Source organism: Chelonia mydas, chromosome 6 (assembly GCF_015237465.2).
Source record: "Chelonia mydas isolate rCheMyd1 chromosome 6, rCheMyd1.pri.v2, whole genome shotgun sequence".
In the NCBI taxonomy this organism is placed as follows: Eukaryota; Metazoa; Chordata; order Testudines; family Cheloniidae; genus Chelonia; species Chelonia mydas.
This window is the reverse complement of record NC_051246.2, coordinates 115794753-115807593: the sequence shown is the minus strand read 5'-3', so window position 1 is coordinate 115807593 and position 12841 is coordinate 115794753. Positions and strand designations below refer to the sequence as shown.

The following is a 12841-nucleotide window of genomic DNA, read 5'->3' as shown; positions in this document are numbered from 1 at the left end:
GGGAACATCTAAAACTAGTGTGATGGGTGCTACCAACAGCCAGGCAGGGAAGGAGTTAAGTCCCTTCAAAGGGAACAAATTAGAGGGCCAGACTTGCCCTACAGAATCTGCGCTGCTCAGCTGCTGGCTGGAAAGAGCAGAGTCCTACGTGGGCTCATCTGTGTGAACGTAGCAAACATCTGTAAACACTTTGAGAGCCTCGGAGGAGCGGTGCTGTAGAAGTGCAAAATATGGTGTGCGACATGTGGCCAGAGTGCCCACAGCCAATGTCCTTGCTTTAAAATATAAAGGGTGGAAGAATTCCTTCTCTCTCCTCAACACTCCAGGGCCCAGCGAAGTCACAGAGCCAGGAGACCCCTGAGTTAAGCCCACACCAAGCAGCATATAAACTATGGGAAACTGATTTCCCCAAGAAGACTATACTTCTCCTAATCCAGGGAGACCCCCTGAGCAGGAGGCATGAAGACCTAGGGGAGTTGACTATTGTACCCTCACCATAGAGCTCTACTGCTTACTGAAGACTCCAAATAAAATGAAAAGGAGGACTTGTGGCACCTTAGAGACTAACAAATTTATTAGAGCATAAGCTTTTGTGTAGCTCACAAAAGCTTATGCTCTAATAAATTTGTTAGTCTCTAAGGTGCCACAAGTCCTCCTTTTCTTTTTATGGACATAGACTAACACAGCTGCTACTCTGAAACCTAAATAAAATGATTTATTCCCCACTCCCTGGCTGAGCAAGCCTACTACCATCTGGCAAGGGAAGACTCCTCCCTTTGAACCAAGCTGAGGAAAGTCTTGGTTCCACCTCTGTGTAAGTTGGCCAGAGCTGGCCACAGACAAAAGCTGTGTGCACTAAAGAGACAGTGTTCCTTTGGCTGCATTCCCTGCCCCTCCTGGTAGTAACTGGTGCTGCAGCCCTCCCCTTGCCACGGCTGGGTAGATGAACACTTGCTTCAGTTTTGTGGCCCAGATTTTTGTCACAACAGCAATCTTACCTCTTCCCTTGCTGATATGGTAGAAGCAGGGGTGTTGGGTACGGAGCTGAGGGAGGTGCTTGGTCCGGTTCCTGACGAACTCTGGGAATCCCCATCGCCTGCGACATCATGAATCTCTCGAGCAAGGATGGCTACATCTTTCACCAAGGTTTGGCTTAATCTAGAGCACACAGCACAGCACAAGGCAGATCCATTAGACCGCACTGCCTCTGACAATAAACCTCACACTAATCCTTAAAAGGCTGTTAAAAGTCCCTTGAATACGACAGCAGGAAGAGCCCTGACTGGGACTACTCTTTAATCCCGCTCCACTCTTATGGCAGTGGGCATGATGGGACCCCAGTCCTGCTGCAGGGCTCTAATGTGTCATTGTCCCATGGCCACGAAGGAGTCTTTATTGGGCCAGATGCACTAAAGCTGTATGAATTACACCTCTCTGCAGAGGCTGTAGAAGCCCTGTGGGATTCAGCCTGAGAGAGAGCAGCCACTGCTGCTTTGGGTGTCCCAGGAAACTCTGCCATCAAGAGTTGCTAAGAGAAGGTGCTGATTTAATCAGCACCCCCGCAGATCACACTCCCTCTTCACACTAGATTCCCATGCCTCTAAACTCTGATAAAAGGAAGTTTGCAACTGCTTTGCATCAGCACCACCACCTCTTCTGCTGCCCTTTCCACTGCTAGGGACCTGGGCCATGGTTTTCACTGGGAGAAGCTCACATAAACCTGGGTTGAATCTGGTCCATTTTCTTTAGAGTGGAGCCGGAGTGGTTTCAAAAATTGTGACGTTTTAATTAGAGGCTAATTCTATGGCTCTACCATAACATCAGGAAATGTTATATTATATGGGCAACCCAGAAACAAAATTTGTTTGTTTTTAAAAGAAAAACTTCCTTTAGACTTCAAATTTTAAAATTTCTTTCCCTTAAAAACCACACATAAAAAAGGTCATTGACAAAACCTAACAAGAAAAGAAGTATTTTCATGGATGCTTTTCAGATGTTAATGATTTTTTTTTTTAATCTGACATTCCCTAGCTGCATAGGAAACTCAGTCTCCCGGATACTGTGGTAATGACAGTCCAAAGAACCTACGCAGATAAACAACATTGTTCTTAGGTATGAAAACCGCAAAAGTGAAACTGACCAGTTCAGTTTCACCGTCCAACCCGAGTGAGATGCAAAAATGAAAAGGCTTGCAAAAGTAAGCGCCCAGATTGAGATACTTTAAAGGGATCTAATACCTAAGCCCCTTTAAAGAATCAAGTTAAAACCAAAAATTTCAAGTACCCAAACCAACTAGTCACTTTTAAAAAATCTTGGTCTAGTTTTTTAAAAAGGCTGATGTGATTTCTGCAAAGCTGTCTCTCAGCCAGCTAGTGTTGTCTTAATGTATTTTTTTTACTGGAGTAATCAAGTAATTTATTAAACCATGAAGTCACCAAAATATTTTGAAGTGATTTCCTCAGAAACAAGATGTATAGCTGAACTAATGAAATAATATTTAGATCTGCATGTCTCATGCACCATCTACACTTGTCTGTTTCAGATACAGTTGTCACAGACTGCATCAATTATGTGATTATCCTCTTTGTAAACAAGTGGAATTTTCTCTTTTAACTCTCACTTACTATTCTAAACCACGCCCAGTTAATTCTGGAGCAGGAGCGGAAAAATCAGAGCAGCAATTATGAACCAGACTACTTGACCGAGCTCTGCACAGTGCTCAGTGTGCAATGCTAGACAAATCTGATGTAACCATTTAGTTATAGCTTTTGCAATCTAAAGTGCTCTCTCTTTTAGGGAATCCTACTATGAAGCACAGTTGATAATTATTTCTACTTTGATTGGAGGTTTTAACCTTGAAATTGGAACATTTGTAAAAGAAAAAACCTTTAGGAAATCCATACTGTGGACAATGTGGAAAGATGGACTGACTGTAGGTAAGAGTTGGCTTCTTAAACTGAAAGTATGGAAAGAATGGCAGGCACTACAGAATTCCTATACTCAAGAAAGCTAGTATTTCTTTCCTATCCAACTGTGCTGTGTTACACATGACACCACTTTAAAAACCGATGCACTTCCACAGGGCCAATTGCCAGACTCTTCCGAACATCCAGAATAACCCATTATATAACAGACACTCTGGCTAGAGAACCTACTCCACACGAGCTCATCAGTGGCTTCAAAGCCTGTTTATTGAGATTAAATTTTGAAAGGAAAGGACAATGCTTTAGTGGTTAGAGCAGAGGACTGTGAGAATTCCTAGGTTCTATTCCACGTGTGCCACGGGCTGTGTGAATGTGGGGCAAATCACAGCCTCTCCGTACCTCGGCAGGCCTTCAAAGGAAAGGGACAATCCCACCTGCCTATCCTACATGTGCTGTGAGGCTTAATCAATCACTTCAAACCGGATTTTTTAATTTTCGGGTGTGAAGGGGGGAAAATATTAGCAGGGCAAAAATCAGATAAGTAGCTGCTGGCAGACAGGTCAGGTTGGTAGCTGGAGATGGGAGACTCTGGTGAGAGAGAAGGTAAAGTGCCAGAGAGACAGGGAGCTAACTGGACAGTTTTGCAGTTGGAAAGTAGGTAGCAGGGTGAGTGCATGATACTGGAAACAGGCAATGTACAGCCCACCAAGGGAGGAGGAGTAGAGCTGCCAGGTAGTCACTGGAAAGTGTCCAGATGGTGGGAACTGCTAAGATACCATGGCAAGAACAGGTGCTGAGAGCCAGCCAGAGAGCAAGTGCTCTCATGATGCTGGTGAGAGAGCAAGGGGTTGTTGGGCTCCGGGAGAGCTGTAAACCTTTATGCAGGGCAGCAGTTCTCAAACTTTAGCAACCCGAGGACCCCCATTTTGATTTAAACATTTTCAGGGACCCCACCCCCCACTCAGCAGGGCCGTCCCTAGGGGCATGCGGGGTCCGGGACAAATCAGCATAGGCATGGGAACTAGGGCTGTGGGGGGGTGCTGCAGTGCACCCGGGGTCCCGGCTGGTGGCCCTGTGCGCCCGGAGTCCCAGCTGCCAGTCCCACGCCTGGGGCTTTTCTCCCGGCCTCAGCTTGGGGAGCGGGGTGGACAGGGGTGAGGGGGCTGGCTTTCAGCACCTCCACTATTAAAAATGTTCCAGTGCCACTGCAAATCAGCCCCCGCCAGCTTGGAGCCCCCACTGTGCATCGGTGGCTGGGCCGGCGGGATGGATCCAGCCTGGTGCTGGGCTGCCTGCTGCTGCTGGCAGTTGCCGGCGGCTACCGCGGGGCTATTGTTGGCCATGGCAGCTCAGGGCTCTGGCTGGGGGACTCGCTGCACCAGGTCTTCCGTGACCGACCGCACTGGCCAATCGCACCAGCCCGCGGGCCCCCCCAAAGCGCGGGGCCCAGAGCAGTCGCCCCTACCCAAGGGACGGCTCTGCCGCTCAGCCCCAGGCCCCGCCTCCTCTCCACCCCTTCCTCCAATGCCCCACCCTCACCCCACCTCTTCCTGCCCCCCCGCGGGAAGGAGTGCAGGGTGAGGGCTCTGGGAGGGAGTTTGGGTAGAGGAGGGGGTGAGGGCTGCAGGCTCTGGGAAGGAGTCTGGGTGCGGGCTGTGGGCTCTGGGCCGGGGGCTAGGGTGTGAGAGGGTGTGAGAGGTGCAGGCTCTGGATGGGCGGAACTTACCTCGGGCAGCTCCCGAAAGCAACCGGTACATTGCTCTGGCAGCGGTTCTTAGGCGGGAGGGGGTGGGGGGACTCCGCACGCTGCCCCTGCCCACAGGCACCACCCCCGCAGCTCCCATTGGCCTCAGTTCCTGGCCAATGGGAGCTGCGGAGTTGGCGCTCGGGGCAGGGGCAGCGAGCGGAGACCCCCTGCCCCCTCCAAGGGCCGCAGGGATGTGCCCCCTGCTTCTGGGAGCGGCGCAGAGCCAGGGCAGGCAGGGAGCCAGCCTTAGCCCCGCTGCGCCGCTGGACTTTTAGAGCCTAAAATCGCCCGGTTTGGCGTTAGTAGCCTCCAGGTGATAGAGCCCGATTCCAGGAGACTCCCAGTGAAACCGGGAGGGTTGGCAACCCTACCTGATCAGCGGGGCCGGCTGATCATTCCACCCCCTCTCCTGAGCGCGCCCGTCTCTGCTCCTCCCCATTCATACCAGCACCTCCTGCATGCTGGGGAACGTCCCTGGGAGGGAGTGGGAGGAGTTGATCAGTGGGGCCCGCGGACCCCCCGGAGTTACTAGGGGATCCCCAGGGGTCCACGAACCCCAGTTTGAGAAACGCTGGTGTAGGGGGTTTCATACTGTCACAGTGCAGAACATATCTTAGTAAGGAAATTTCCCTGTGGCTTGCTTAACCTTACAGTCTCAATTGCACAGCCCCCCCCACCCTTCCATTCACACCTCTCCCTCACCTCTGAAGTGCAAACATCCGACAACCCAAAGGCAACTACAGCCAGGGGTGAAAGTAAGTCGAGTGACTTACCGGTACTCTGGGGCCAGCTCTGGCCCCCGGAAGGGGCGGGGCCTAGCGCAGAAGGGGCGGGGTTGAGGGGGTCAGAGCCAGCCCCAGCCCACCCTGTAAGGTAAGTGCCCCCCCCACCGGGGTAGCAGCAGCAGCCCGGGGCTCCAGGGGCTATTGAAAGAGCCCGTGGCTCCCCTGCTTCTACTGCCCCAGTCCTTTAAATAGCCGCCAGAGCCCTGGGGAAGCGGCAGGGCTCCAGCGGCTATTTAAAGGGCCCGGTTGGTAGAAGCAGGGGAGCCCCAGGCCCTTTAAATAGCTGCCGGAGCCCTGCAGCCGCTACCCCAGGGCTCCAGCAGCGGGGCTTGGGAGGCAATTTAAAGGGCCTGGGGCTCCAGCCACTGCTGGGAGCCCCAGGCCCTTTAAATTGCCCCCTAGGGAAGCCGGGCTGCCCCAGTACGGTGCACCAGCTCTTGCAGGTATGCTGTACCAGGGCGTACAGGCTTACTTTCACTTCTGACTACAGAAACTGGTAACAGGGAAGAGGAAGACTATTTATTTATTTGTTGCTCTCTAACTATAATAGGTAACTGTCTTTTAATAAAAGGGAATCACGCTGCCAGCTCCCACTCTTTCCTGAGGAACTTACAATCTAAACAGACAGGTAAGAGAACAGGTGGAAGAAATGAGGTGGTATTATGAGGCACAGCGAGATTAAGTGACTTGGGCAAGGTCACACAAAAAGTCTGTGGCAGAGCCAATAACTGAATTCAGATCTCTTGGGTTTCAGTCCAGTGCCTTTATTACAGGGGCACCCTTTCCTTCCCTCTGCTCCATCAGTCCTCAAATCACTCCTTCAAATGCCCATTGCCCTTTACACATGAAGTCTTGTTAAAGACAAATGTGCCTCTGCATAGATACAATTCATCACAGCACATCTGTCAGTGCAACTGTCGTCCTTATCACCACTCCTGTGTTTTCCTCCCTGACCCTATATGGCCCAATCATTTAAACCAACAGTAACATAAAATAAACTCACAGGCTGGGCCACAGAGAAGTTTTATGACCTATTATAAACCCCTATGAGCCGGGGAGTTACAGGAGTGTAAATGGGACTGCTAAAGTAAACAGGAGGGTACAGACAATCATGTATTTTAGGTTTGCTACTAAAGCAGGAACAGAAGCAGTCAAAACACAATGGACCCTCACTGAAGGCAATAGAAAATGGGAGTTGGATCAGGCCCTAAAACCAGAACTGTGTCTAACTGGGGAAGGGGGAGAATGAACAGATAAAGCAAAAGAACTGATAGAAATTTCAGCTGAAGGAGTAAACATACAACCAGCTCATGACATTATATTACTCAAGGATCCTCCAAGTAAGGAGGAAAGGACTATGTAACTAATACTTGGCAGCATGACAGGCTGTACTGTGTCACTCCACAGCTCACAGGTACCCCTAGAGAGTATCCTTTATTCTCTAACTACATTCTTCGTTACAATGCTGGATTCTCTCTCCCCATGCTCCCTCCTTCCAGCTTGGTTTGAACTCTGAGCTAACACAGGAGATCAGCTTTCCTACAACGGCTTGGCACTGTGATTCCCGCTCACCTGGCTATCTCGGCTATCTCGGCTGTTTGCGCAATGAAGTTGAAGGGGTCAGGTTCATCGTAGTCTTCGTCGTCGTCCGTTTCTCTCCCCCTGTGCTTCTGTCGGCTCAGCCCCGAACCATGCGGCCTAGGTGTCTGTGTGGCTGTTGAAGCATGGGAGCGTTTGTGTTTAGGGGAGCTGTGATTTGAGCCATACTCCTCCTCTGAAGTAGAAGTGTAATCTGAACCCTGCTGTCTCCGCCTTGAAGCTTATAAAAAATGAATTGGTTTCAGATGAAGAAGGAGAGAAGAGATTTAAGTCTAACTACAGTGGGCAAAACAAGGGGTAACACAAACTAGTCCACAAAACACAAAGAAAGGCCTGGAGAGTTTCTGTGCATCTTTTCAGTTAAAGAAAACTTTGGTACGGCTTATTTTAAAATGGCTCACTGTTTTAACGGATCTGCCACAAGCTATATGAATTTGAAGTTATAAATTCCAGTGGAAAAGCATATTGACTGTATTATCAACTAAATATACACAATTATTATTGGCAGACTTGATTTTCCATACACAGAAGCCCCATCTATAAGTAGTACACAAGTTAGATTCCTAGAAGTCCCCAAGGCCCAATTTTCAAATGTGCTGAGCATCTTAAAGGTGAGCTGGAAGTTAAAAATAAAAAAAATTTAAAAAGGGGGGTGATTTAAATGAAGCATAGATTTTCATGCTCCATTTTATTTGTGAAAATCTGCATTCCCTTTTAACAGGATTTCAAACTCCTCAGGAAAGTATTCAAATGAGTACTTTGGGCTTGCTCCAAAGTCTCCTAAAGTCAATGAGAGTCTTTTCCTTCATTTCCCTGTGCTCTGAAGCCGGTCCTTAAGCACTTAGATACCCATTTTTAGGCATCTACGTATCAACATTAGGCCAACTCAGTGCCTACATTTGAAACTTGGGCTCCCAATATTTGTTTAATATCCCATTATATTACTTAATAATTAATGGTTTCACTGCTTACATTCTGCCATGATAATCTATAAAAGACAGAATTAGCCACTTTATTTAAAACTAAAGTATGACCTGAATACACTTAAAAGCTTCACTGTGTCACCAAGGTTATCACAATACTAAACCACAGCAATCAAGTAAAGCAAGTGACAGAAGTAATGGACATAGAAATGACAAATGAAAATATTGCATTTGGCATATAAAATGTGGAGAGCAACTGTCTATAGACATGCAGTTACCCCTTAACTATGAACAGAACACTCCTAGCCACATTACTAGTTTGGTTACAACTTTCTAAGAGCCTTGGCTCATGACAAAGTTACCAGAAAAATGAATCTGTTCGTAATTCAGCTGAGAGGGAGTTTTTTTTAAAAAAAAAAAAAAACTAAAAAGCCATTCAACTTTCAGAATCAAGAGGTTACTCTTGCATTCAGTGGACATTTCAAAATTAAGGGCTTGATCCACCACTCACCTCGGCTAGCGTAAATCAGAATTAAGTCCACTGAAGCCAATGACATTACGCTGCATAAATCCAGCATAAGTGAGAGCTTTCAAAGCATTCTGATAATATCCTGACATCTCAGTACAATTGCTTAAGATAGTCTGACAACATCCTGGCATCTCATGTCCCATGGCCATGTATTCATTCCGTTTCTCTATTGGTAGGATTACGTTTTCACTGGCATGGAAAGAGGTAATGGCTCTTAGCTAACTATTTTAAGAAATCCTTGAATAAGGCAGCCGGATCTCCCTCACTGCTCTCTCCCAGTCCTCACATCACCCAGAATCTCTGGTTCCAGTGTCAAAGCACATCACTTTCAAATTGTTACTGTATCATGTTAAAAAAATGCCTTGATACCACAGTGAAACATTTAAGCTGATTCAAGTTTATTTTTTGCTCTTATAAGGGGGTACTAGCTGTTTGTTCATTAGTGCAGGAACACGTATCAAACACTATCTACAGTACAACAAAGCATATTGAAGTACCCCAGTCTATGTAGAACTTGTGCAAGGTCCAGAATTCTATCAAGGAATTAGAAGATTAGTATCTTAATAGAAAACGATTTAACAGAAAGAATTATAATTCTCTGCTGTAATTCTACACAAGAAACATTGTTAGTGTGTTGCAACAAAGTACTGGAAGCCAAAAACCAATTCATTTAGAAAAAGAACTGGGCATGAATTTCTTTTAACATTCGAAGTCTGTGGTCCAGTGCAAGGGAAGAACCTATTTAGAAAACTCTGAAATGTAAGGCTGGAAGGAACCTCAAGAGGTCATCTAGTCCAATCCCCTGCGCTTTGAATTTGTCAATATTCTAACACAAGAGAATGTAAACAGGAGCACCGTCTCAGAAAACACAAGGGAAATATTGTACATATTCCCTTAGCTTGTTCATACTCTATGCTGATTTCTTTGCATATCAGTGTGTAAAAAAAACCCCAACAAAATAAAAGGAGATTAGATAATTTAAAAAGTCAAAATTAAAACAACAGCAGTGAATAACAATTCCAGCATGCAATAGGAAGCTAAATACCACAACATTTATAAAAGTATAGAAAAGAGGCACTTATCTAGCACTCTAAGAGCTGGTCTTGATCCACGCTGCTGCAATTGATGCAGCAGGGGTCGATTTATTGGGTCTAATGAAGACCCGCTAAATCGACGGCAGAGCACTCTCTGGTTGACCCCAGTAGTCCACCTCCCCAAAAAGAGTAAGGGAAGTCAACCGGAGAGCATCTCCCATCGACGCAGCACAGTGAAGACACCGGGGTAAGTCAACCTATGCTACGTTGACTCCAGCTATGTTATTCATGTAGCTGGAGTAGCGTAATTTAGGTCGACTTACCACGGTAGTGAGGACAAGCCCTAAAGGCCTTTGACGCAAGTTACAAAAAACTGATGGGCTGAAACTAGCCACGGTCCCAACAGCCCCAGTGAAACTCAGCAAGTCACAGAATTCCTCACCCTCTTCATTCCCCTCCTTCTCTAAAAACCCAAGTGAATTGATACGACTTGCTGCATGCCCCGAAGGCCAAGGAACCAGGATATCAGACCAAATGATGTTCAGAACCAACTCTGATTACTGTGCAGTATCTGTCATATCCATCTTCCCCATCTATTAATTTAAGTACAAGGCTCTGCACAGGTAAACAGCAGAATAATCTGCATCATATTCCTCAATGAGAGATTTAAATATGCAGCGACTGTAACTATGGCACATTTTGGAGGCTGCAGGCCAAACAATAAAAAAGGGCAGAGGCAATCTCCCCGCATGGGCTATCAGAGTTCAACACCAATTGTCCAATCATGCAACGTTTTGAAATTGCTGCAAGCAGCAGAGCTGCTTCCAATTTATTTGCTCACTTGCTTATTCCTTGTTTTGCCTTCTCCGATGCCTTCAAATTTACCACTCTGACCTCAAACCATCATTGACACAGTTGTAAATTCTCTGTTGGGCCAACGTGCATGTTCTGTGGCTCTTCAAAACCAAAGACAAGCAGCCAATTTCCACGTGATACTGGAAAGTCAAGAAGTTCTATCTTTGTGAATAGGGCCAAGATCTTCATGTGAGTAGTGATTTTGGGTGCCCAACTCGAGACACTTCAGAAAGGCCTCTGATTTTTAGAAAGTGCTGAATACCCACCCTCTGAAAGTCATCCCCTATTAAAGCATCTCAGGTTGAGCATAGAATAACTGAGGCACTCAAAAATCACTAATAACTTATGAAATCCTTCTGGTTGATCAAACGATCTCAACTGGGTGTGAAAAAATTGGGTGTACGTGCTATTTCTATACCTTGACGTGTCCAGTTGTGTTGTTCCTGAATTGCTCCAACATGCTTATTTGTGCGCACCCCCCCCCCTTTGTTCCTCTTTCTTGTTCCCTTTCCTCTCTTCCTCCTCATTGCACACCCACCGCCGTACTTTTGTTATTCCTAGGAGAACTACACCTGGAGCCCACACAGAGAATCTGTATATTATAGAAGAGTGGAACTAAGGAGAAACATAAAACGTAAGCACTTACTGGAAGTGGATGAATACCTGGCACTGCTAGAACGAGTTCTACTGAAAGGTTGCTTTGTAGTAGCAGCAGCTGCAGTTCTTCTAGCTGCAGTTCTAGCCTCTGACACAGGTGGCTTCCGATTTGCATAATACGACTCCACACTGCGTCCCGAAAACCCAGTTCTTGGCTGCGTAGTTTCAGAGTCGCTTGGCACTGTAAACGAACCTGCCCGTTTCCTTGGCATGGCCAGGATGTCAAGCCTGGACAGCTTTTTAGACTCCGCGGATTGTTTAGAAGATGCAGTTGTGGCTTCGAGGTTGGAGGTTGTTTTCTCTGTGTCGGCACATTCATTATCTGATGCATCTCCCAACCGGGCGCGACGGAGTTTGGAGGCCCTGGTGGGCCTGGGGGTTGATAAACTGTTGGACCTGGTGAGAACCTGCTGGATCTTTTGCATGTTTGCAGTCACTTTGCCGCGCTCCTCTTTCACAGCCTGAGTAAAGGGTTTCCTTCTGGGGACGGATTTTGACACAGAATGCTCGTGATCAGAGGAGGCCGTTTCAGTTACCGGGAAGTAAGGAAGACTAGAGCTTCTTTCGTCATCCGTAAAATCCAGTGACCCACGAGCCCCAGCACTACGCTTGATTTGGAAACGTTTGGCGGTTTCTCCTCTGTTTCCTGCCTCGAGCGGAAGCATCCTGCGTTTTTCAGACAGCCTTTCGCGAGCGCTGGGCTGGCTGCACTGGTCCTGGATAGAGGGAGTGGAGGAGGATTTCTCTTTCTGCAAGCTGCTCGTAACTTGGCGTTTTGGTGTGCTGCTTGGGACGTTTTTACCGCTAACCAAGCTGACAGTGCTTGCCGTGTCCACATCAGAGTCCCCAGATAAGGAGTCTTCTAGCTGCCCGGGAATAGTTTCTGAAGGGTCCAGCTGGTGGTTTTGACAGAGTAATTTGGCTTCCAGTGCTGCCAAAGCAGTTTCAGTGTCTTTAAGGATAAGATGAGTGTCTTGATTATAGTCCATACGGCTTGACCGTGCAACATCTAAATCTTTAAGCAGAGGGTGACTTGAAATATGAGGAAGTTTATTCTGAGGAACAACGCCGCTTGATTTATCTTTGGTAAAACTTTCCTGCCTAATGAAGGAGGATATTTCTTTTGTGGCTATGTTTTCTTGCTCTTGAGAAAGACTCTGATGAAGGGAAATAACCATTTTCCCCGATGCACTAACATAAGTGCTGTTAACGTCTTTGACCACTGGCTTTGCAGAAGCAGCTGCACTAGGTGACTTGACAGCCAACTCTTGATCCTTGCATTCTTTGTCTGCTCGAGATTGAGACGTGCTTAGAGAAAGCTTGGAGGGAACCCCGACCTCATTAGTTTCATCACCAATGTAGAAGGAAGTAGATACTGGCTCACTTACAGCTGCGATACTAGAAATCCCTGGAGCTGCCGGCTGTCGGACCTCAGATTTTAAGTCTTCCCCCCTTTGCCGTTCTTGCTCAGGCATTTTACTGTTTTCTTTGCATTTCTTGCCTTTTTCCAAACCAAAGCCATCATCGGACTTGCTGGCATCACTCAGGCTATCAGGATCCAAGTCCTCTTGGATGAACAACCGGGTGCTGGGATCAGCACAGATTTCTTTACCCTGTTCCTTTACAACGTTTCTCTTGGATACTTCAGGATAGGAGTCTTGACAAGTTAAACCTGCGGGTGTTGGGCTGTCAGATTTATCACTCGGTGGGAGCTGGGGAAGAAGCCTTCTTGTTCTTGAGGGCACAATGGTCTCTGGTTCCCCCAGTTTATGAGCTGTGCCACTTTCT

General features: G+C 47.1%; 1 protein-coding gene across 3 annotated transcripts in view; it reads right to left on the bottom strand.

Annotated features, from left to right (window-relative positions):
• Window positions 1–12841, bottom strand: part of CEP170B (centrosomal protein 170B) — a 99010-nt gene that overhangs the window by 22788 nt on the left and 63381 nt on the right. For all 3 annotated transcript variants that reach the window (XM_037901066.2, XM_037901067.2, XM_043550233.1), the window contains exons 12-14: window positions 11043–12839; window positions 7029–7275; window positions 999–1158 (exon numbers count right to left, since the gene is read on the bottom strand). In XM_037901066.2, the coding sequence (XP_037756994.1) occupies window positions 999–1158; window positions 7029–7275; window positions 11043–12839 (2204 nt within the window). The remainder of the gene's footprint in view (window positions 1–998; window positions 1159–7028; window positions 7276–11042; window positions 12840–12841) is intronic.